Source organism: Corvus hawaiiensis, chromosome 7 (assembly GCF_020740725.1).
Source record: "Corvus hawaiiensis isolate bCorHaw1 chromosome 7, bCorHaw1.pri.cur, whole genome shotgun sequence".
NCBI lineage: Eukaryota > Metazoa > Chordata > Aves > Passeriformes > Corvidae > Corvus > Corvus hawaiiensis.
Window position 1 is genome coordinate 29,304,091 of NC_063219.1, and position 23,492 is coordinate 29,327,582.

The following is a 23,492-nucleotide window of genomic DNA, read 5'->3' on the forward strand; positions in this document are numbered from 1 at the left end:
GGGCTGAGTAATGGTTTGTTTGTTTGTTTTGTTCTTTTTGTTGCCTTCTTCCAGCTCCATGACTTTGGTGGCGCCTTTGGCAGAAGAACAGTTGCCATTGCTTCCATTTTATCCATATTCACCAGAGGATTTTGTTTTCCAGATTGTTTGCTGCTGCTAAAGCCATAGCAATAATGCTCCTGTATGGCATTACTTAAGGGAGGGAAGAAACAAAACCACATGACAAATTGGTCCAATTTATCACAGCAACAGAAACCTGCAATTCAGCTCAATCGCCCCCACAGACCAGCTTAGACAGCGTCAATATTTAACGACCTGAGTGCCACTGCCTTCGCAGCTCGGGCTCCACCTCTGCCCCTCTCGTCATCGCAGGTACCCCCCCAGGCGTGGCACTCCACCAGTGTGGAGAGCACCCCTAAAATTCCTCTTGGTGAGCAAGGTCTGCCTTCAGCCTGCCAGGTCAAGCCTGCTTGCTACCCAAAGGGGCGCAGCCGAGATCTGCTGGATACAACCAAACTCTGCCCCTTTTTCCTGCCTGGCTGGACTACCCATGCTGTAGGTTTATGACCAAGTAACAGCTCCAGGCTTTCTGGGCATGCCTGTGGTCTGTGGCAAACAGGAAAGCAGGAGTAGGACTGGACCATCACAGCTCACGACCTCTCCTACAGTCTTGTTTTGGGTAATTGTATAACCCAGACAGGACTGTTCACTTGGTAGCAAGCTGGAGGTGACTTCTGTTCAGATGTCTGTATCTGTGCCCATTATTCAGGCAGGAGTATTTTATTCCAGAAGGAGCTGCAGTGAAATAAAATGCCAGCAACATGTCCTGCCCATGGTGCAGGAAGACTTGAAAAGAGGATGAGTCAAGCTATGCCAAATCCCTCCCACTGTGAGGAAAGGTGGGCTACAGAGGAGGCTGGGAATCTCTTTTACTGGGCCCAGGCTCCAAACTGGCCACAGCAACTGGCATCCAAGAACATCTCCCAGCTCCACCCCATCATGTGACCCCTTTCTGGCTCGCTCTTCCTGGGACAGTAACAGGAACAGGTGACAGGTTATACAGCTATATATCGCCATAGGCATATTCCCTCATGGCTCTCTTGCCTCAGGTTTCCTGGTCTGTAAAATGCAGCTGACTGTGATTTCCTGGTGACACGCACAAAGTAAAACAAAGCATTTTTATCAGGGCTGTGGTGGAGCAGAGGAATTTGTGCTGCTGGACCAGCAACTTGAGTTCCTCCAGCAAGACAGCATCTTCCACTAGGCTCTCTGTTCACTTGAAAATCCCCATGACTTAGCAATTTGCATATTCCAAAGGGGGAGTTCATTATCCACTCCACTGGCAGTGAGTGGCAGAGGCCATTACAATAAATGGCTTTTTGGGAGGATGGCTCTCTAATTCACTTAGTATTTAACACTGGCCATGGGGGTCAGCTGTTTATATAAGATAGATTCAGCAAAGCCCTTTTGTGACCATCTTCTTGCACTAAGGAGCTGTTAGAATAAGTGTGACTAGGAATAAATATAAGAGAAGAGGCGTCTGCATCAAAATCGTTTGGGCCAGTGGCTGCACAGCTGAGGAGACAATGATGTGCACAGAGGACTCAGGTATTCAGGAGGGAAAAGCTGGTTTGCTGCAGTTCATCCAGAGGTGTTGGGCCATTTCCAGTGCCAGAGCTTGGCTGCTGAGGGATAGCTTCCATCCCATGGAGCACTTGGTTACTGCCCCCAGACCCTCTGCTCTTGTACTTGTAGGGCACTTGTCTTGTTATGGACATGACTCAAATGCCCAACAGAGCTGTGCAGAATAATATGTAACTCAACAGACACCTGCAAGTGCCCTAGCAAATACTTAATGGATTGTTCCACCAGTTAACTGTCCAAGAAAGGAATTGTGAGCCAATTCAGTGCATTCCAAATCACAATTCTGTTAAAAAAAATTAACATAGAGCACAGCTCTTCCTCCTGGCAGCCATCCAGTTATTAATTTCCATGTATCAGCTGCATCTGAATGGGCTTGGTCTTCTGCCCACTGTTTCTATTTATTTGTTTTCCATTCATCTCCACTAAAATTAAAACTCAAAGCCTTCCAGAGAGAATGGAAAACAAACATGCTGAACCAATACTGCTGCCCACATACAATCAGCAGAAACCACTGCACTTTTTCCTCCTCTGCAGTGAGGCATGATCTAATTTTTGAGACTCTGGTCTTTCACCTGAAAAATAGCACAGGTAGCTATGGCACTAGCAGAGCCTCAAATTCTTCTTCCAGACACATCACTAGGCAGCACCATCCAGCTCTTGACTAGTGTTTACTGTCCTCCAGGTCACAGTGACTGCAGAGGCCCTGCGCTGGAGATCTTTCTGGATTAAGCAACTTCTGCTTGGTTTAAAAAGACAGAGCTGATGGTCCAGATGGTCACACCGGCTGAAGTTTATGGGTCAGGATTAAAGGGAAGGTAGGGACTAGTGACATTATAGTAGGGGTCTGCTTCAGACTGCCCAAACAGGAAGATTGAGCTGATAAAGTCCTCTACAAACAGATAGAAACAGCATCATGTTCACAAGTCCTGGTCCTCATGGGGGACTTCAACCACTCCAATACCTGTTAGAGGGACAACACAGAGGGGACAGGCAGTCCAGGAGGTTCCCAGAATGCACTGCTGATTACTTCCTTCTCCAAGACATAGAGGAACCAACTAGGAGAGGTGAAATGCTGGACCATGTCCTCATCCACAGGGAGGGGCTGGTGGGGAATGCAAAGCTCAAGGGCAGCCTTGGCTGCAGTAACCATGGAATGGTGGAGTTCGAGGATGGCAAGGAGGGTGCGCAGCAAGCTCACTGCCCTGGACTTCAGGAGAGCAGACTGGCTTCTTCAGGACCTGCTTGGTGGAGTACCTCGGGACAAAGCCCTGGAGGGCCCAAGAAAGCTGGTTAATATTCAAGAATCACCTTTTCCAAGCTCAGGAGCAATGCATCATAATAAAAAGGAAGCGGGCAAAGACACCAGGAAGCCTTCATGGATGAATAAAGAGCTCCTGGACAAAGTTAAATAAAAGGAAACCTACGGAGGGGGGAAGCAAGGACAGCTATGTGGATACTAAAAAACTAGCAAAGAAATTTTCTAGCTTTCTACAGCTGCCTGTGAAAATCTCCTTTCTCGCGCAGACTAGCTGGGAAACAGTTTGAGATTTTGTAAACTATCTCACAGGTGCAGAAGTGTTTTGGTATACTGGGAAAAATATTTTGGAAATGGGTGTTATACCATTCAGCCAATCACTCTGGTAGGTGGTTGATCAATGGACCAATCATATCATTCCTCTATTGCAAGCCAAGTTATAAAAGACAGATTTAATTCATTAATAAATCGGCCATTTATCCTGGACTTGAATTCTGTGCTGTTCTTCTCACCATCCCCGGTACAACGGCGACACAGCTATTCTGGGAGGCAGAATACAAAGAAAGCATCCAGCCTCCCTCATGCTTGCTTGATTTCTTACTGGTGTCTTGGTTTGTTCTGGATCCATCTCTATTTCAAAGCATATCACCCAATAAAATGTTTTCCTCTAAAATCCCAGGCTTTTACAATGGCCTGATTCTTTATGCATCCCACTGTGAGTAACCGAAAAACTAAAGGTTATGAACTTACTTTTAAAGTGATACAAATTACAAAATACCCTCATTTACAAATACAGTATTTAAATCCTATTTGCAACAGCACAATCAATAGGGCCCAACTGTTGATGTACAAGAAGGGATTCTTACTAAGTAAAATCCACTAAAATAAGGCTTTGGTCTTTTTCAAATGTTTTCCTTCTATAAAAGCATACACAAGTGAGTGCATAGTGCTAGATACGAGTCTGGTTGAATATGAAATTCATCTGCTTGTTACCTAAAAGGATTTCCTTCCTCCAATAAAGAGAGTTTCCAGTTCTGTGTTTATGGCATCGTCAGGAATTACATCATCCTCCATAAACTCATCCCCAAGCTTCTTCCACCATGGCCAATGAGTGTATTTCAGCATAGTGTTGTGGGTTTGTCTTGCCTTGGTAGCTACAGGGATTGATCGACTCATAAAGGCACCAAGATCTTTTTCTGTGGTCTCTGCTAAACCTGGAGCATCTGCAAGAACAAGGAGGAGAGTTTTCTGTATTTTGTTTGTGGTTTTATGAGTATTTACAAAAAAAAAAGGAGCACTACCCTCCCACTTCCCACTGTCCTAGGTCACTCCTTTCCCTGTGCGGGCATCGCAATTTTATGACTACATGATAAATCATAAATCTGATTGGAGAGGCAATCCAAATAAAAATAAATACATAATACATTGGGCAGAAAGAAGAAAGGGGAAAGATGGACTACTTCTTTCAGGTGCAGTGGTGGCATCCACCAAAATGACTTCCTGTGGAAGTATAACCTCAGAGAATGTCCTGGTCACTACTGCTGGATCAGTGTTCCTGGTACAGGGTGACATCAGCATGGTGTTCCCACTGCTCCGGCGCAGGAGCACTGTGAATTCCCTGCTTGGGGGACCCAGCACAGTGTAAGAGTGCGTTGTTGATTTGCCTGCTCAGGGAGTGATGAGCTGCAGTGACACAGCATGTGACAGACTAAATAATGGAATTCAGTAACTTGCTGAATTCTGCCCGGCTTGGGTGCTCTCTGGTGGCTGCAGTTTGCTACTCTCATTCTTTCATGCAGCCACTTGTCTGGGATTAAGACAGCACAGTAGGGAATTCTGTTTCACCTAAAGCCAGGCCAGATAAAATGAAAACATGGAATTCACAGCTCAAAGATTTCCCTCTTTATCTGGAAGGGGTGAGAGTGCTTTAACCAGCAGCTTACTTACAACACAAGAAAACAAACCAAAGCAAAAATATGTGGGTGAATATGTTGTGTGAGACCCCCTTTGAAGAAATTCTAATGTCTGTTACAGTGCCATTGCTTTTCTTGTGAACATATCAGAGAGACACTTTCAGAAGAAGAGTAAGATGCTCCTTGAAAAACAGGTGTGTATACTTAACCTACAGCAGCACTTGGATAATCTCTAATAAAGTCTGAATCTCAAGATAAGGCATATGGCAAATGAAGAAAGATATTTCAGTTTTGAAATGAGGCTTTACCACTGCTCACTCTAATTTTCCCTCTAAATTGGTTTAATCCAAATGGTAATCAAAGCCATGATCAGAGCAGTCACATACTCATTAGCAGCTCCACGTCGGTGTTGACCTGAGCCAGTAAAGCCTCTCTCCGCTGCACTGCTCTCTGATCCAGCCTGCTCCTCAACAGGAACTGTGCCAGCTTTGCCTGAGCCTGCATATGCAATTCTTTACTCATTTCTTCTGACATTTGGGAAGCCTGGAGGAAAGTAACAGTTTGTTACCATTAGGAGCTAGTTATTTTAAAACTTTTGGGGGAACAATAATGCCAAAACAAGGAAGGCAAATGCTGTTCTTAATTGTTAACTTCATAATTTTGCTTCCTCTGCAACTCTCTCCAAAGTTATCCATCATCATGTATATAAATTTTCCAATTACAGTTTGCTTTCACACTTTTTATTAGATTAATGGTTAAAATCCCCAATATTCTAGCGTCTTGCTGTCAAACAAGCAGGGTTAATACATACATACCTCAAATGGATTATCTTGATCAGAATTTATGAAGCTGAATATATTTCATCCCTACAGTATTTTATGTTGCATCATTAATGCAAATTACGAAATGACTAAGAAACAGACCGGATGCAATTTGATGTAGTCATCCACCTTCTGCTGCAAAGCTAGTCTCTGCTCATCAGTCAGTCCCTTGGGCTCTTTCCAAGGAGAGAGAGGTCTCCTCCTTCTTCGTTTCTCCAAGAATTTACAAGCCTTTGTAAGGAACATATGAGAATATGACAATCACAGAGAGAAGGTTTGTCTTCCTGCTTTGTTTGTAATTGATCAGCAAAAGAAAAGTGTTTTAGTACTGCATCTGCTAGAGCCTAAATGCAGCTATGATGCTGAAAAGACAACTCACAAGGTCAGCATGAACACTAAATAATATGTAACAACACTCGTAGTAAGTTACTGACTCATTTGTAGTATGGTGACATTCCAAGCCTGGGTTTCAAAGAAGCAGCTTTTATATTTTAGTTCATGACTGTATTAGGCTTTATAGCCCATACAAGGTTTAACCCTTTAAAGCAACTTGTGGCTCTAGACTATCACCCCTTGAGTAATTTTTTAATAAATTATGGCTACATTGACAGTAAGAGAATGAACAGGGTTTTATGAGGCTTCACAATAATCTGCTCAGTCCTATCTACTGTTAGAACAAAGTATAAATACTTACAGCTCTCTGAATGATGACAGCTGCCTTATACTCCTTAAGAGATTGCTTCTGCTGATGAAAAATTCTTCTTGCTCTATACCCTCGCCAGAATCTCTGGATAGTTAATGCTGATTTCTCCTCCATTTCCTCCATGTATTTATTCACCTGACCTACAAAGGTAACAAAAACCCAGTTACAAGACTGTAGGTTGGGTTCTCTTAACAATTAACATCGTTAATCATCAAATTAGATAGTACCAAAAAACTTGGGTGCTCTCAGTTAAAAGCCCCCAAGGTCTGCCAGCTGTTGGCCAAGTCTTGCAGATCATAGCTACAATGGAGCTTTGTAACACAAGAAAACTGGCTCTCCCTTTCCCCTGCACCATTTTGAAGGCAGCAGATCTTGATCAGTAGTTACTGAGCCCTGGGGGAATTAGCACATTCTCTTTCAGATAACTGGGTCAGGAGAAGAGACAGTAAGACTACAGTGCAAACAGACATGCAAGATTAGGAAATAGATTTGGGGAAATTGTTCCTAAGGAGTCCCCTACAGTTTAATCTTCTGCTATAGTTTAATATCAATCATACTGGCATGGACAACTTCCAGTAAGGCCAGCTGTCGTTCATGGAAGAGTCTCATGGCCCTCTGTCTCTGAAGTTGCATTTGCAGTTTTAGAGCTTCATCTTCCTTCTGTTTTGTTAAATGCTGCAGCTCCTGTTCCCGTTTAGCTCTGCAATACAAAAATTATTAACAATTACCTTAAGCTGTACATTTCTTTAAAGTATCTCTCTTTTTATTTGCGTTAAGTGGTCCAGCATCAAGAAAGAAAATCCACAAAACACTCTGCTATGCCAGCTGTTGGCTGCAGAATGACACCAAGCAATGAGAAGTCTCCTGCAAACTAACAAATTACCACGCTATCTATAGCCATGAAAAACTCTGAACCACTCTATGAAATCAAAGTATAAATCTTTACTTAGGATAAAGTTCCAAAAACCCTGAAGGGAATGATGGGACATTCACAGCCAGAATGAACTGGAACAAAAATTTTGAGTCCATCATCTGGGGCAGAGGTAAAGCAACATTAGCCATCTGCTCCAGCATGCACCTTTTCCAGTCCATCCATCAGCATGCATGGCACCTGCTTCCCATAATACATATCATTATTTCTGTAGTGACTGCAAAACTAGATCAGAATTTTGGCTGCCAAACCTCACTTCTTAATTTTGGAGGGATTTTTTTTCTCCAGGAAATACAGACTGACAGATTTGCTCCATCAGCTTTGTTAAGAGAACACTATGAAAGAATTTTCTTGCAAATTCCTCCTGATCTGTTCTAGATTTGATGTTAGGATGTTGCCCTGCTCTGCACTCAAAAAGCCGCAGCAGATGTTTCACAGATGAGACAACTGAAAACCTCTGCAACTGGCCCTGGCGTGTTTAAGCTAATAACAACATGTACATCAGTTATATACATAGCAACATATCTATGTAGAGTCTAACATAGAAATACTTTACATACTTATGTATCAATACTAGTAATTTGTGAGATCACTTGGCCATGCTCTCAGTGAAGTATGAGGAGGTGTGACCTGAGACTCTCCCTCCCTTCACTGCCCTTCTCATCCCCATGGACCCAACCCCATTAGCAGGTTAAGGCCTGAGAATGTACAACTTTACCACACAACAAGGTAACAATGGGACTTCTCTGTTCCTATTGCAGCAAAATCACTTCCCCACTTAGGACCTGAGTACTCCCACTGGGCCCACAGCCCTGCATCCTGCTCTCCTCTAGCACTTTTCTGGGGACAATGAAAGAAGTGCTTTAAGCACTAGGAAAGAAAACCAATGGACAGAGCAGAGTTATAAGGGATGCTAGAGGAGGAAAATGTCCACAGACTAGAACTAATGTCCAGCAATTTTGCTATTGCTGCATGGTACATGCCTTTAGACTCACAGTACTACTGAACTATTTGTGTGTTTCCCATCACTAGTATAAATTGAGCTATAATTTTTCCACCAACCATAATTTCTCTTCAGTCTTTTTAACTGGTTAGAGAGAGATTGGGATGAAAGATGTTGCGTAAAAGAGATGCTCTGGATTTAAAGATCTGACCCTAACAGATAAAAAAGCCTACACCACAATCGGACAGACCATAATCCTTTTACAACTGTAATGCAGACTTGAGGTGTGCCCATACACCTACCTACAGAGACAGATCATGATACATGTGATTATATCAGAATGATTTCAAGGAAATTAAAGGTTTTCAGCCCACACATTTCTGCAAATTAGAGCTGTAAATTTTTACAATTTTAATTCAGGTAATTAATATTTTAATCCAAATATTGTATTTGTAAGGCGAATGAAGTCACAGGACCAAACAGGACTTCTGGTGTCATTTTCTTGATAAAACTATTAATATTTTGCCCATCAATTTTTAATCAGCTTCACTACGTTGAAAACTACAGAAATGTTTCATGAACTTCTCAGATGCACATCTGTGAAACCAAGAGTGTCTGTCAGGTATTTAAATGATTCTTTGATACTGATTCTTTCCTATGTAGTCTGCAGAACACATGGTCTTCATCCTCTGTTTCTCCTAATGATAGATGTATTTGTTTGCACGAGACCACACCGTGACAGGGAACTGCCTCTGAGCTAAAGTAAAACACACACAGAGTAAGATCTAAGCTTCCTTCAGCAGTTCATGGCACAGAGCAGCCTCCCTCTGGTCATCTCTTTAGAAATGTAAAATGGTTTCATTTTTGATGCATTATTAATAAAAATTACTGCCATTTTAAATATCCTACAATTAGCTATGTAACAGTGAACTAGCTTCAAGGAGAGACTACAGGCTTTAACATTCACTGAGGAGATATTTCTGAAACCACAGTTTAAAAGTTTATAACTTGCAGAGTTTAAGATCTTCCTCTGCAGCTGCAGGTGAGCAAAGTTTGGAGTTTCAGTCTCAGCCCTATTTAACCACACTTATTCTAAAATAAATCTGTGAACATAACCAGAACCTGACTGCTAAAAATTAAAAAGTCCTCTTAAAAACTCATGTTTACAATATTCCAAACACTATTTTTCAGTGTAATGTTTTGACCTAGACAGAAGAAAACCAATACTGGCACTGGACAGTTACTGTATTTGCTCAGTACACTGGCACTGAGTGAGCCATGAACACTGTAAGTTTCCATTCCTCTCAATATTAAACAAACACTTTCAAAAGTCCATTCAAACGACTCAAGAACTACTTAAAAGGCACACACTAATGCTTACAATATTGAAAATACGACACAAGGGAGTCAAGCAGCTTGGTGGCTGCTGATAGTCACACCACCCTTTCACTGCTGCTTTTCCATGTTATGTCTGAGCCCATCATCCAAATTTTTTGGGTTATGAGTTTGGCTTGCAGGCTTGCAAGGTGCCTGATGAGGGAAGGAATATTGGCTTCAAGTGTATAAGGAATATTTACTTCAAGGAGTAAAAAGGAGTGACAAGGATGCCTGACTGCAGCACAAAAGTGTGGTGATCAGTAGCCCTCAACAGACACACTGCTTGCCGCTGCAAACCTTTCAGAATTTAAAGATTACACCTTAGATAGTCCAATAACCTCTTAAGGCCAGTCTAGACAATAAAGCATAAATGTTTGCTTTGTCTTACTTTGGTCACAATGCAATGTAATTTGACAATGACTTCTAAGATCTACTTTTGACACAGTAATGATCAACATGCAAAAAAAGTTTGAAAAACCTGCTGTGGAGTCTGCACTTGATTTAGATCCCTTAACCTACATTAGATTCACACTAAATTTCTCAAAAGAGCTAGCCTAACAGGTGCTAACATTACTGCTGAAATCTTATTCAAGTGAGACAAGCATTATTTACATAGCTTCCTTTTGTGCTGCTCCAAGGCAGAGGATACTATTTCTAGGTCACTGAAGTGACTCTACTTCTGAGAGCCAAAGATTTAAAAAATTAATGAAGAACAAGGTCTTGAAAGCACAACACTGAGCAAGCACTATGGGCCTTGGTTTCTGCAGCACTCTGGCATGTGGAAGCTCCAGGATAGCTCCAATATAATTTACAATTTTGTGTCAAGTTAACTGTGAATCAGTTAACTGTCCTACCACCAGTATATCATCTTCTAGTGCTATTTAGTGCGATCCCATGCCACAGTATGCCACACTTTCAGTTTTCCATATGCCACAAATTTTTACACAGAAAACATGAAAGCATCACAAAAGTAAGTTTTTTCCATGGAGAAGTCTGGCAGCTGGGAAAGGGACAGTTGGAGCTTTTGGCACCAGAAGTGGCAGCTTGGTACTGCTGAAAAAGCACATTGTTTGGATGTTTCTGCTAAAAAAATCTGCAGTGAAAAAGCTCGTATTGGCATTACATTACCTTTATGTTTGAGAAATAACAGCTGACTGGAAAAAGGCATCTTCAATGAAGGAACACTTGGTCAGCCCAAACTTAGGGCCTGGGACATGGGAACAAGTTCTCAGGGAAGCTATATCCAGGAAGGACAGGAAAGTGAATGGGAACAGCCAGCATAGACTTATCACATGCAAATCAGATTTGACCAGCTGAATTGCATTCTGTGATGACTGGCTCTGTGGATGAGGGGAAAGCAGTGGATGTCATTTTCCTTGACTTTACCAAGGCTGTCATCACAGTCTCCCATGCAGGGCAGGGCTGACACTCAGAGAAACCTCCACAAACACAGAAAATGCTTCAATAAAAGCCACATGAAGTTCAAATGGGAAATTCTACACCTGGTACAAAATAACCTCATGAACCAGCACAGGCTGGGCACCAACTACCCAGACAGCAACTCCACTGCAAAGGGGGAACAGGCTGGACATGAGCCAGTAGTGAGCCCTTGCAGGAACAAAGGCTACAGCTTAATGGGAAGATTATTTGGCTTTACTTGGCAAACCTGGAGCATTGGTCACACTCTACTGGGCCCCCCAATAAAAGCCCAATACTGACAAATGGGAGGGATAGACACTGTCCAAACAATTAGGGCCATAAAACGTAGGATATATAAGGACAGACAAGGTGTGTTTAGCCTAAAAGAAGGCAAATCTGTCTCTCACTACCTAAAGAAGTATTATAGAGCAGACACAGCTAGACTCATGGGGGTGCTCAGAATAAAGACAAGAGGCAGTGATAAAGAGTGCAACAAGGAAATTCCCACTGCCTGTAATGGAAGAATTCTTCCCAAGGCAAATCACCTAGCACAAAGAAAGGGATCAAGTGACATGGTAGGATCTCCATCCTTGGAGACCACCAAAACAGGATGTGACCCTGAGCATCCAGATCCCATTTTGAGGCTGGGCCTACTTCAAACAGGACATTGAATTAGATGACCTGAATTTTTCCTGCCCCTTTGTAACTTGAGAAAACCCAGCCCAACCCAAACCTTCTTACTAGATTCTATTCTTTACCGTTTTTCACAAAGCCATGCTGTTTACCTGAAGCTTCTCTGTAAAGTGATCACTGCTTGGGGTAGCTTTTTCAGCCTTTTCCTTGTCTGAAATCCCCGCCACGCAGCCTGGATTATACAAGCTGCTTGATGCTGCTTCTGAAATTAATAAAGCAGTTGTTAGAATATTTTCTAAGCATATGAAAACACTTTATTATGGCTTGCATAATTGGACAATCTCAACATTTGGCCAAACCCCATCAGTTTTAAAATGCATCAAATTGGGGAATTTAAAGTCTTACAAGACAGTTATTATCATGAACTCCATACTTGCCCCAAAAGCAGCTAATCTGATCACCTGTATTGATGCTCTCTGTGGTAAACAAATGAATCTACAGCACATACACACAAAAACCCCCATATATATAATAGAAATTTGTATTTAAAACACATGAAGCACTTGATATTTCAGATGGTGATTCAATCAAAACACCTACACTAGAGAGGACAGAAAGACAAGTTTGGAGAAAGAGCAGCAGGAAAAATGTTACATTTGCAGTATGATCAGAAGTCACTGAAATGCAAACATGAAAAAAAAATCAATTCCATTCTTAAATGGATTTAAAAAAACCTCACAAACAAACTAACACAAAACACCCTGCTCTGTTGGAGATGAAAGCAGGTCTCAGCAAACATAACTCTGATTTTCTTTAAAGTATTGTCTCTGAGAAACCTGCATGTAAAATTTTTTTAAGATGATCATGAAACACACATTGTCTCTTATTGGGAACATAGTCCAGGTGGTGTTCTTACTGCACATTTTCTGCATATGACTTAGCTCTATGTAAATGCTGCCTAGAATTCAGAGATCTAAATTTATAACACTGATGTCAGAAAAGCAGATGCAGTTAATTTTACAGTTAGCAAAAAAATTAATTATTTTGCCCCATTGTTATATTGAAATCTATGGTGAATCTGCACAGAAAGTCAGTCTCTTGAGTCACAGTCCCATATCTTAATGACTGAGCAATTTCTTGATGTTTTTAAAAAGCCACAATAAAATAAATTTTAAAAGGTAATTAAAAAATTAACATAGTGAAATAATAACACAAGTTTTAAAAAGTGTCTACAAAGTGATACAGTAAATCCATTCTAAACATACACAAATCACATGTAAATAGGATTTCACATCTGAAAGTCTCATTAAACTTCATCACCTGCATTTCTCCTTTTCCATTGGATTGTTCCAAATACAGCAGGTCCAAGAGTTGATTGAGCTCCCTGTCAAATCCTTTGCCAGTCCACTGTTTACTTAAAAGCCCTTTTAATCCTAAGAAAAAGAGAAGTAGCTAGTTCGCTAAGGTGAATTTTTCTTTTCAGGCTTTCAAAGTAACAAACTGCAAGTCAACAAATCAAATGTGATTCTATGTGCAAAGGAGCATGAGAGCTGAACAGCATGAGCCATCTTTTGTGTGTCAATGCATAATCTTATCAAAGAATATCTGATGCTCCAACTATCACAGAGAAGTATTATCAAGTGATTTTGTATGTCCAAGGCAGTATTATGTCTATACCACTGGCAGTCAAATTGCCAATGTACTTTCAGTGTCTTATCAGTAAGTCATTTTAAGGTAATAAAAAGAATTCAAAGCACCACACAAGTGCTGGGTGTTATTAACACTCTTCTCATATTTTTCATTATATATTTTATTTATTTCTAACTGGAATTGTTTGATGTCTTATCTGTACAGCATAGTTTAACTCTGAGTGCATCCAATCCTTGAGACAAAACAGCTTTTTGGGTCTGCAGTAGCTAAAAAGCACACTTGTACTCCCCCACAACACACACATGTGCTAAAATGTTTGTATCAGACAAATCCCAGAGCCTAAGGGCTTTGCAGAGAGTTGGAGGGAAGAGGAAGGAGGGCAGGAAGTAGGCACGTGTTCGCCTTCTGAACTGCAGATTCAAGTAACTTTTCCATCTTCAAATCATTGTCCATAAGCATATTCATACACTGGGCAACTCCAACACTCACATGTACTTACAGGATCTGGAGCACACAGAAATGGCACCTCTGTGGCACCATGTGCACCATTTTGGAAAGACAACGACAGTTAAACACTTCAGGAGAGAGACAGGCAGGAGTGTAAATGGAGTCAGTGAGTGCCCAAGGCTGCCTGAGCCCTGCAAAAGCAGGGAGCTAAGCTACACAAGAGAAGTGCTGCAGGTCTGACACAACCATTTGCCAGTCTCTGTACAGACTACACAGCCATATGCACCTTTTGGCTACTGACAGGGAATACCTCAAATGTGTCTCACAGATGTGTCAACCCATGCAGACAAAAGGCCAGGCCCTCCTGGAAACCTGACTGTGCTGGTCTTGGAGATGCCCTCACCTCTGGCAGGCTGCCTTCACTGGCAAAGGTCACACCAAAGCACCTCACACTGCTGACAGCTCTGAGCCACTGTGAAGCCAAGGGACTTCAATGGCCAGATGGTAGAAAGGCTGTAATGCTTTCTTTGTTGCTTTTATTCCTCAAAATCTCTAAAGGATTCCAAAGCCTGAGTTAAAACTAACAGAAGGATTCTAACTTAAAAAAAAACTAGAGTAAAAAAGTAATTTCTTTTTCTTTTCTTAGTGGAAAGATGAAACGTACAGGAGACAGATGAAGAGTTTCTAAATGACTGTGGCATACTGTGATTCTAGAGGAAAATAAAGCATCCTTTGATGGAGATTTGCACCTCTTTAGACAAACCAGCATTCTACAGCTGGGATGATCAGACCATCACAGCAGCTTCCCAAGAATCTACAATGTGATACCAGCCTTAGGCACACTATTCTTAATTCCATACTATAAGGAATCCCTCCTCTCAGTTCTGTAGGCAAAAGGGTGGCAAAGCTGTTCACCTGGGCCAGAAATTTATCTGGCTGGTACTGTATAATAAGTAGTCAGCACAAATGCAAAAAAGGGGAATTGGGCATTTTTGCCTAGCACTCCCTCTTCTTAATGTCCTTGTCTTTAACGGACTGAGGCTGCTCACAAGTAGTTTTGACCAACAATAACATCCAGAATATAAAAGACCTGGCAAACATTATGCCTCTTCCCTAGTCTCCATAGGCATGATAGTGTACAAAGGGGTTTCCTGGAGCTCCCTGCTAGACTAGAGACAGAAGCATTAAATGGGGCACCTGATTAAAGAATGAAAAACATGGAACAAATTATACACATACTCAGCCTCATCATCTGAAGGCATCAAGACAAAATGATAAACTCATTTCATGAATTCTTTGAAAGAGTTCATTCCAATTACTTGGATATCAAAAGACAGCTCCTGGATAACTAAACAGCCCCTTATCAGATGAGCAGTCACTGCAGCAGCCAGGGTCGAAAGGTTTACTTTATCTAAGTAAAACTTTCATATTCTGGATTAGTGAGCCTTAGCACTGTGGCAGATGTGACACAGGGCTCTCTGACTGTGGCAGTACAGGCACCCTGCCAGCAGATTCCTCAATAACCAACCTGCACAGGGAAACAGAAAGAAGTAAAGCCCATCAGGTTGGAAGTGACAAACAACAGCTTTAAAAGACAAGCTGCCACATGCAGAGTCCTCAATATGCAGAAGAAAATAAATCTAGGAAACAAAAAGAGGAGTGGTACCTTAAACTGCAATGAAAATGAATAGAAGGAAAAAAAAAAAACCAAAGCAACACAGCACTGTAGTTTCCACCTGTACTGGAGAGTTATTGAACCACAATGGGAAACCTGTCTTTTTATTTTCACAGGGAATGTAAGAGGAGGCTCAGTGATTGGTCCCATGCATGTTTACAAACCTTTGTAGCGAGCTGTGAGTAACTGCACAAGCTGTTTGCAAAGTTTTGCCACCAACAACAGCAGTTTTGTGGCAGCACTTCCTACAGCAGGATTGGTGGTAGAGGAAAGCTTGTAAACAAGTTCATCCAAAACAGAGTGAAGGGTCTCTTCTTCAACTTGAAGCAAGACAGAACTTTAAAAATAAGAAAGGAAAAAAAAGAGGAGGGGGACAGAAGTGTTCACTAAAAAACATGAGCTTTTTAACAGTGACTTATTTTTAGCTATGTCAGGCTATATACAGCAAGCCAAGATGCCCAGCTAGCTGGAGCAGGAATCTAATCCAGGCAGTACTACTGTTTCAATCAGCCAATTACCACTTCCTCAATTTAAGAACACTAAAAACCTAGCTCTTTAATGTTTTCAATTTCTACAACAAAGACTAGAAGAAAAAAAAAAACCCCAAACAATAAAACAGAACAATGCTTGTATATGAAAAAAAATTATTTTACCAAGCAGTAACAAACTACCTTTTATATTTATTATCAAGAAAAATAATGATATGAAAACAACTAACCTATTGATCCTCAAAATATTGTGTAACACAGACATCATTATAATTCCTGTTTCAACATCATCTGTTATTAACAACTGTAGGAAGCGACCATTTTTCAGTACTGAAAAAAAAACCAAAACCAAGCAAACAAGAAATCATGCAATTACAACCAGACTTGAAAATACCATAAAACAAATTAACTTTGTCATAAGCCATAGCAAGTAAAACCAGACACTGTTTCTGGAACAAATTCCTTCATTTATAATTCTTACACTGAAACTTACTGAGCTAACTACTTCAACATCCAAAAAACATGCTGAACCCTGTTTTTTCTGCCTTTGGACATCCCTCAGATACTGATGCAATGGAATGAAAGCTTTAAACCCCTTCATGTTACACTAGTACCCTTTTTTTACAACAACAGTGGAATTAATACTGGGGCAACAATATCCAAAAAGGTTACGGACCTCCACCTTGGCAGTTTGTTACCCCAGGTTATTTAATTCAAGTCCACTGATGTCATTAAAGCACCATCTTTTTTATCCTAGTGTATCTCTAGCTACATATTCAGTAATTTTTTTGACCATGTGTGGTTTTAGTTACACATCTTATGATCCTTAGGTTTTTGTTCAATACTAGAAACAAAACCAAATTCTGTTTTTCAAAATCAGTGTGATTAACATCAGTTTAAATGAAAGCTTATTTTGGTTAGAAATACATAGTTAAGTTTGCTAGATATTTGTAAACTTTCCCATCATGGCAAAATTTTCAGAAATCTGTCTCCAACTCTATCTACTCGTCAGGCCCAGAAATGTACTCTGGTCAAATTTCTGCATATTTTAATCACACACAGGAAAAGATCAACTGTCCCTTACTGGAAAAAAACCCCAAAACTATTTTTAAAAGGTATAGACTTACAAAGGGAAATTACAGGATGACACTTTAAATATTTGTCTCTGAAAGACTAGAAGGGGAGCTCTTGAGTATTTCCCTTTAGAGGATGTTTACCATTTTAGATATTGCTGTTGAGCTAACTACTTAGAGAGACTGATTTACCATCTACTCCAATTTAGAAGACTAGGTGGAGATTAGCTTAAGAGTGATTCTTGGTACTTGTAGCTGCCATAAATAAATGTTCAGGTGTTCTGTGGGTTGACATTTCCCTTACCACATGCTGCTAGTTGAATATGCCCACCGAACAGCCAGCAGATGGCATCAGTTACTATTTGGAACCAGTGTAAAAAGTCTTGTTTTTCCTTATCCTAAACAAAAGAGAAGTAGGTAAAAACACGTGTATGTATCTTCACTAAGGACTTCAGCTTGATGTCATGGGAAAGTTTGTATGCCTCAGGAATCTGGAGACCAAACCACCAAATTTCCAAATGAGGTTGGTTAAACTGTAGGAACTAGTGAAAAAAAAAAACCAACCCAGCTTGTGAGATCTTTAAGGTCAGAGATCAATCAAGAAGATCTGAATATACTGAAAAAAAAAAGGCATCCATTTGGGAAAAAAAAAAAAAATCACAACAAGGAGAGAGAAAGCTTCATTTACTCCTTAAAAATATTTGATGGCATAGGAGGGATAAGAAGACAAATAATGGCTCAGCAAATATGCATCACAGATTGAATGGACTAAGTGGGAAATATATTACTTTAACGAAGTCAAAATGAAAAAGATTCCTGAAAATTGATATGGTGAAGCTTCAGCAGCACCTCCTAGCTGGAGGTCTGGGAGCAAATACCAAACCACTATTTAGCTGAAATTTGATCTATTTGCCAAACAGACTACGTTATGTGCTTGCTTGTGATAACACTGGACTGGAAAAAAACACAGAATCAATCATAAAATGGTAGGGTGGGAAAGGACCTTAAAGCCCATCTCGCTCCAGCCCCATGGGCTGGGACACCTTCCACTAGACCAGGTTGCTCAAGCCTAGCCTTGAACACTTCTATGGATGGAGCATCCACAGCTTCTCTAGGCAACCTGTCCCAGTGTTTTACCACCCTGACAGCACAGAATTTCTTCCCAATATCTGATTTAAACCTCCCTCTTTCAGTGTAAAGCCATCACCCCTTCTCCCGTCACTACATGCCCTTGTAAAAAGTCCCTCTCCAGCTTTCTTGTAGCCCCTTTAGGTACTGGGAGGTGACATAAGTTCTCCTCAGAGGCTTCTCTTCTTCACACTGAACAACCCCATCTCTCTCAGCCTTTCTTCACTGCAGAGGTGCTCCAGTGCTCCCCTATGACCAGCAGGAATTCAGGTTTTAACATGTGAATGCACATACAGATGCACATTCCAGTCTTTATTCCAAGTGTGAGCCACAGGCTACTGGAAATCTGAAATCCTGGTGTGTGGAAAAGCAAAGGGGCGTTTGACAGTACCACAGTGCTGACAAATGCTGTTACAAAGCACATGGCCTTATATTAAGCCTTAACTGAGCCTCCACAAATGAAACCCTGGGAAGCTTATTCCTAGATCCCTGCTGGAGCCCCAGTCCTCAGTCAAGGTTTAACTTTGTATTTCGTCCATACTGACAAGGAGAGATACAAAATAACACTAATAAGTTCAGCTGTGATATTATCTGCTCTGTGTTTTGGCAACATGTGAGTTTCTGAAAGCTATTTCAGTACTTCCCTTGACTTCAAAGACTTATACAAAAAGCAAAAGAGAGCAGAATAAACTTCAAATCTCCACTGGTAGAGTGGGATTTCCAAAATTCCACTGAGCAAGCACCAAGTCTGGGTGCCCAGTCACCTCTGAGACCACGAAGTTTAAAAGCCAAAGTACTAATTATAACGTAGACTGGATTTGCATTCAAAAGAAATCTTTGCCCACAAGCCTGACTCAAGTAGCATGTAGACTGAGACATAATAAGAAAGTATAGGGGAAATTACATATTGTGGATAAGAGTCTCCTGGGATGTCATTTAGGAAGCTTCCTCCTTAAGCACTATATGCACTTCTCAAGTACTGGACTAACAGAAACCATGTCATTGCACTGGTGCTTTCTGAGAATTTATTGTTTGTGGTGTCTATCACAATACTTTGCAGGAAAACTTTGACTAAGAGCAAGAAGCCAGTGGGCCAAGAAATGAGATAATATGGGGAAATGGGGATATTAAAAGAAACTGTCAGAATCCATGAAGTTGGTTATTTAAATTACTCATGGGTTTTTGTTTGTTGGGGTTTTTTTTCCTTCTGATTCTAGAACTTGCAATGCTTCAGAAGCATGAGGGAACCTAGCCAGGCAAAACCCTTCTTCACCGCAAAAAAGGAGGGAAATTTGAGAAAGTGCTTAAATCTATAAATTAATGAAGTCTGTCTTTGGTATTCTCCATGTGCAAGTTCAGAAGCAGTGAGCATTCTTGGTATTTTTTTGCCAATTATGCAGCAGAAATTGAATGACAAAATAAACTTCAGCAAATCTGATTTAAAATCTTAATACTTCCTAAACCATTTTTTGTAAAGCTGAACAAAATCAGTGGGAACTAAGTTATTACAAAGGCTGAACTAATGGTATGCAAAGTTGAGACACTACCATGACTGGGATGCTGCCTTTTGTAGGGCTTTTTTTTCCCCATCTTATACTGCTCTAATTCTTCAATCCTTCTTGTAATTGCACTTCTTCCCTCTACCTTTAAAACTTGTGAAAAGTAGTAGCCAAACTATCTAAACAGGCCTATGGTAACAGAGTGGCTTTGCACAAGTCACGGAGCAAATGCTGCACAATGACAGATTTCAGCTTCAGAGCTCCAAGGCATAAGAAAAACTACTGCAATTTCTGGAAAATAAAGTTTCCTAATACCATGTCCCTAGAATAACATCCTACTTATCCAATATGTGACCTCAGAAAGTTAGCAGGCATTCTCTGCTCCTTTAACTATGAAACTTAAATACCTTGATTGCTCGGATAAATCGTGCTTGCAAGCGTTTTCCCAAAACCAGCAGGCTGTCTATAGCTGAAGGAAGAAACTTCTTGTAAAATTCCTCAGGATCTTCTTTCACCTCTAGCCCTACACAACAATGACTGCAGAGGAGGAAAAAAAAAAAAAAAAAAAAAGAAAAAAAAAAATCAATCTGAATAGTCAAAGGACTGTTTGAACAACTTTGAATGAATGTCACATCATCAAAGAAATGCTTCAGTGCCATGGGATAATTCCCCCCTGAACAACAGCTCACTGCTGTGACTGGCTCCAAGGTGGCTGCCTCCAAGGAAGAGCAATCACTTGCAGGTTGGAGACCATATTACTACTTATTACGGCATCTCTCAGTTAAAAACATATCCAAGGCACTTTCTCCTTCAGCTTCAAAGAATCTGTTCAGGCTTGTTCCATATTCTAGGGAAGGGCTCTGATGGTCATAAAGAAGCAAAAAAAAAGGCAAAATAGAAAGGTAGAAAAGAAAATTATAAAGGAAGCCTGATGATGAAGAGAGTGCACATCAGGCAGTGAAAATATGTATAAAAAAATATACCACAAAACCTTCAGCGAGCCTGCCTACAACTTTTCTCTAACTGGGGAAGACATGTGGGCTAGAAATCAGTTCCTCAGATCTCAGCTCTCTTATTTTACTCACCACAACATGTCGGTTGTTTCTGGAAGACTTTTTACAAGAAACTGCATGTTTTACAACTGGTAAGTTGTTTCAATTCTGCACTCGGCACTGATATCAGTGCAACAAAAGAGTCTTCCTGACTTTTTATGAATTTTGCATTCTGATATCTTATCTAGGCTATGTTAGCTTTTTGGGAAAGCACACACATAAAGATGTCTACCAAAGCCCTTGGAAAACAAATTCTAGGCATGAAGCTGAGATTCATCTAGTTACAAAAGGACATTTTTACAGCTAAAATAAATTTCAGTATTCTCTGCAACTGAAACAGCTTATAAGGGATGATTTAAGTATCAGACTACTCTGGTGATAACTCTTGCATCCCTTACTAAAATTCCTTGCATTAAAACTTCATACTGCAGATATGGCATAAATAAGATATGGTCACATAATTACTTCATGCCTTAGAATTTTGCTCCCTAGTTAAGCCAAAACTAAATACAACTTGAGGAAAATTTTAAATGTATTCTTTTTCCTGACATTTAAAATTGAGATTGGCTCACTGGGGGGTTGAGTTTAAAGTCCTCTTATTTACAATGCCATTCTCACAATTTCACTACATCAGGTTATCTAATCTGTATGAACTGTGTCATCTATTATATTTAAAAATGTAAATACTTAAAATGGGTATATTAAATAAATATTTAAATACAGTCAAGCTGAGCAGTGAGTCAATCAGGCTGAAGACTTTTCAAGATGAAATCTAAGCAAACAAACCTTTTTAAATAACTCCAATTCAGAATTACATAATTACTGGGTAAGAACTGTTGCACTGGTGAGTACTGTCCACAAAAGAAGGTAAAGCCAACATAAACCCTGCTCCCACCATACAGTTCCCCCAGCTCAATGAAACACAATGCAAATGAATTAAACAGGACCAATTAGGCTATGCCTGACCCCTCTGCTCTTGACTGCTCCCCGCACTTTAACCCTGGCCTTTCCTGAACAACAAGCCTTGTTCTGGATGGGAGCCAAAGTATTACAGCTTGAAAAGAGAAAGAGCAAGATGAAAGGACAGAAAGGAAACTAGAGGAAAACTTCTCAGCTTTTCTTTTTTTACCTTAGTATCTCTGCTAGCTGGGCAGCAGTAGCCCAGGCTCCACACAGCTGAGAGTGGTCTTGCTTAAGGACCAGCAAGCAGTACTGAGTAAGACCATAATCGTATATATCTTGCTTAATTTTATTTGATTCTTCACATCCTAAGGAAGAACTACTTAAAATACCTGTGGGAAGAAAGCAGGAGAGAGACAAAGAGGAACATAAGACTCTGATGTGCAAGATTTTTTTCTTTTTCTAAAATGTCAGAAGAGTATATGTACACAGAGCCAGGATTAAAGTAATTGTAAAAGTGCTAACAACAGCATAAAATATTTTGTCAGCAATCTTTGCTGCTGCAGCTACAACTCATTTGTAAGATTATATGACAATTGGGAAGGATAGCTAAACTTAGCCTTCCATTTTCTCTCTACATATTTAGTAGCAAAACATACATTACCTGGGATATGGACCATTTGTATGAATTTCCTAGGCTAGATAAAACCACAACCACTGGGAAACATATAGCTTCCTTATAATTAAATCCCAATTTAGAACAGGACCTGACTTGTTTCAACTGTTCCTATGAGCAGTGGCTGTATAGCAGAAGGAAAGACAGGGAAATCACACAGGAGCTCATGATCTTGTTTCTGTGTTAAGATTTAAAAACTGAATACTGACAACCACCCTGGCTCTCTGTCCAAAAAGTACTGGGAGAAATTGTTTGACCAAGTGTAAGACCCCTGCCCGTAGCAGCAGGGAAAAGGCCTACTTTATCAGGGCGACAGCTGAAAGGCAGATAAAACTTCTGTCCATTTGCTCCCCAGCTCCTCCTCCTTATTGTTGCCAAGCCAAATGCCACTCAGGAAAAGCTGCCGTATCAACCTTCCTTACAGAGTTTCAGAAAAACCTTCTGTATTTAAGGAAGCAGACGGGAGGACTGTCCATAGTTCACTAGCTCATCTTTTTCTTTTAGGAACGGTATTAATTACCCTTTAACTTCAGCAGCAGCAGGGGGATGTCCTGTTCTCTGCTCTCAGTGATCTGAGCAGCCAAGGCCAGGACCTGGGGGTCCGTGGCTGCCATAGGGAACAGCCAGAGGCGCACACCACCATCGATTCCAGCCTCTTTCCTTTTTATGTTAAGGCGCGGGGTCCTCACGCCACTACTCCATCCCACCTCCAGCTCCTGCACCACCAGCTGGAAGCCTCGGGCCGCAGGACTCCCCCTGAGAAAAGAAACAAACATGGAGGGAGCCCCATTCGGGCTCCCTCCCGCGGCCGCGGGCAGCCAGACCGGCTCTGCCGGCAGGGAGCACCTCCGGCCGGGCAGCCTGAGCGCGGCCCCACGGGGCGGGCAGCGGGAGCGGCCTCACCTCACCAGAGCCGGGGAAAGGGCAGAGGGAGTGGTGCCCTCTCCTGCCGGCGTCACCCCGGTGCCCCTACTGTCCCCGGGAGCGGCGGCGCCGGTGCCGCAAAGCCCCCAGGCCGCGGGGCCCCCTCGGGGAGCTCTGAGGGGACCCACACGCACCCCCGACCCCTCTCACCGCCGCGCGGGGGCTCCCCGACTGCGGGGGGAGGGCGGGGGGATTGGAACGCCGAACCCGCCGTCTCCAACGCGACAACTCCGCCACGCCCCCCTCCCCTCACAGCTGCGTGGTCGCGGCCTCTCTCCGCCAACCAGCACTCTCCCCTAAGGGAGGGGGGTGTCATTTGCATATCCGCGTGCGGGCCGGCG

The 23,492-nt window shown here is 41.5% G+C and overlaps 1 protein-coding gene across 4 annotated transcripts; it reads right to left on the reverse strand.

Annotated features, from left to right (window-relative positions):
* Positions 1-220: 220 nt before the first annotated feature.
* Positions 221-23,440, reverse strand: IQCB1 (IQ motif containing B1). 4 transcript variants are annotated; one of them, XM_048310356.1, is made up of 15 exons: positions 23,131-23,440; positions 22,748-22,983; positions 21,781-21,943; positions 20,007-20,136; positions 17,277-17,370; positions 16,130-16,229; positions 15,576-15,748; positions 12,960-13,072; positions 11,792-11,901; positions 6,894-7,036; positions 6,328-6,476; positions 5,736-5,864; positions 5,199-5,355; positions 3,893-4,122; positions 221-2,912 (listed from the first exon to the last, which is right to left on the reverse strand). In XM_048310356.1, exons 2-14 carry the CDS (start codon positions 22,839-22,841, stop codon positions 3,893-3,895), a joined length of 1,785 nt encoding a protein of 594 aa, XP_048166313.1. In that variant the 5' UTR covers positions 22,842-22,983; positions 23,131-23,440; the 3' UTR covers positions 221-2,912. The 4 variants fall into 4 exon arrangements, with proteins under 4 accessions (XP_048166313.1, XP_048166312.1, XP_048166310.1 ...); XM_048310355.1 differs by lacking the exon at positions 221-2,912 and adding an exon at positions 3,325-3,612; XM_048310353.1 differs by lacking the exon at positions 221-2,912 and having other exon boundaries at positions 3,325-4,122; positions 23,302-23,440.
* Positions 23,441-23,492: the final 52 nt, after the last annotated feature.